The sequence below is a fragment of the Tupaia chinensis genome, unplaced genomic scaffold (assembly GCF_000334495.1).
Source record: "Tupaia chinensis unplaced genomic scaffold, TupChi_1.0 Scaffold000302_1, whole genome shotgun sequence".
In the NCBI taxonomy this organism is placed as follows: Eukaryota; Metazoa; Chordata; class Mammalia; order Scandentia; family Tupaiidae; genus Tupaia; species Tupaia belangeri.
In genome coordinates, this window is record NW_006159792.1 from 81296 (window position 1) to 82713 (window position 1418).

Here is a 1418-nt window from a genome sequence, read left to right on the forward strand (position 1 = left end):
TGGGGCAGTGCAGTGCAGTGCAGTGGAGTACAGAGGTGACCTGAGAGTGGGGAAGATGGGGCAGTGCAGGACAGTGCACACAGCTCAGCCCTGCGCCAGCTGGATGGGGTCAGAATCCTGCCCCACCAGTTAGTGGAGTGGCCTGGAGCAAGTCCTTTTCTACCTGCAACCTTTGTTTGCTTTTTCAAAGTAAATAAATGGGATCTACTAGGACGACTTGTTTCTAGAATTTAGGATTGTGCTCTGTGTGAGGTATATTTTACCTGGAGTCGTGATTCCGTATTTGCACTTCAGTGTTTGTGTGACTGGAAGAGCACAGCTACTGTGCTCGGGGTGTATGTGGCATCTCACCTTTCTAAAGTCTGCATTCAGGGACACCGTTGTCCCAAGGGCTTCAGGTGAGACTTTGTGGACTAATTTTGGAGGAGGAAAAATAATGATTTGAACTGGTCGCTAATTGATTTTTTTTTTCTGTGTTTTAAAATGAAAGCAGTATATTCAGATTTCTGGAATATAGAAATATACGTAAATCTAAATTAAGATATTTGTTAGACCAATAGCTGATGTCTTCTTATATATACTTACATTGATATAACTTGGATCAAAACGGGAAATAACTGTGTTAATTTTAACAGAACTTAACTGATTTTTTTTTTTAACCATTATTATCACTAGGAGGAAAAGAAGTATCTCTTAAAGGAAAAAAAAAATCACCTTTAATATCACTAGTTAGGAAACAGGAATAGTGCGCCGTAGAGAGATAATATTCTACTTACTGACACGTCAACGTTTGTTCTTCTTCTAGTGTTCCTTGCCTGTGTCTCCCCTTGGTTCAGTAGCCACCAGATTTTTGGAAGAAGAGGAAGTGAGGTCTCATCATATTCTAGAGCGCCTGGATGCCCATATTGAAGAGCTAAAAAGAGAGAGTGAAAAGACAGTGAGACAGTTCACAGCCCTAAAGTAGCTGCTTTAAAGATCACAAATGTGGAAATAAAAATAAACACTGAAGAGCTACTGTCATCTGAAGTAGCAGCTCTTTACAAACACGACCATATAAATTATAAAGATGATGCACCCTAAAGTAGCAGTGAAGAAGTCTGAGAAGCCGGTCCTCCGCCCAGGCGTGTTTTCTGAACTGGTTGGTTTGAAGGACTTCTTCCAGTGATATCTTGTGAGAATAAACCACTTTGCTAGATTTTTTTTTTTCTCACATGAATATTTATTACCATAGAATGATACTTTTTCTTGGTGATGTAAATGCGAATAGCTAATACTAACTAAAATAACGATTTTATAAAACATGTTGAAAATAAAGTAACTGCAGGAACTCCCTGTAAGGGGAGCGTGTAGTCCAGGCAGGTTTTCGAGCCAGACTGGTCTGCATGGATGCACTGCAGGGGGTCTTCCACGTACCGGCC

General features: G+C 40.6%; 1 protein-coding gene across 5 annotated transcripts in view; it reads left to right on the forward strand.

Moving 5' to 3' along the window:
• Positions 1-1199, forward strand: part of CEP63 (centrosomal protein 63) — a 69923-nt gene extending 68724 nt beyond the window's left edge. For 4 of the 5 annotated variants that reach the window (XM_006150851.3, XM_027772803.1, XM_006150850.3 and 1 more), the window contains one exon: positions 806-1199. In XM_006150851.3, the coding sequence (XP_006150913.1) occupies positions 806-964 (159 nt within the window). In that variant the 3' untranslated portion in view covers positions 965-1199. The remainder of the gene's footprint in view (positions 1-805) is intronic. The other variant, XM_006150852.3, reaches the window with a different exon arrangement.
• Positions 1200-1418: the final 219 nt, after the last annotated feature.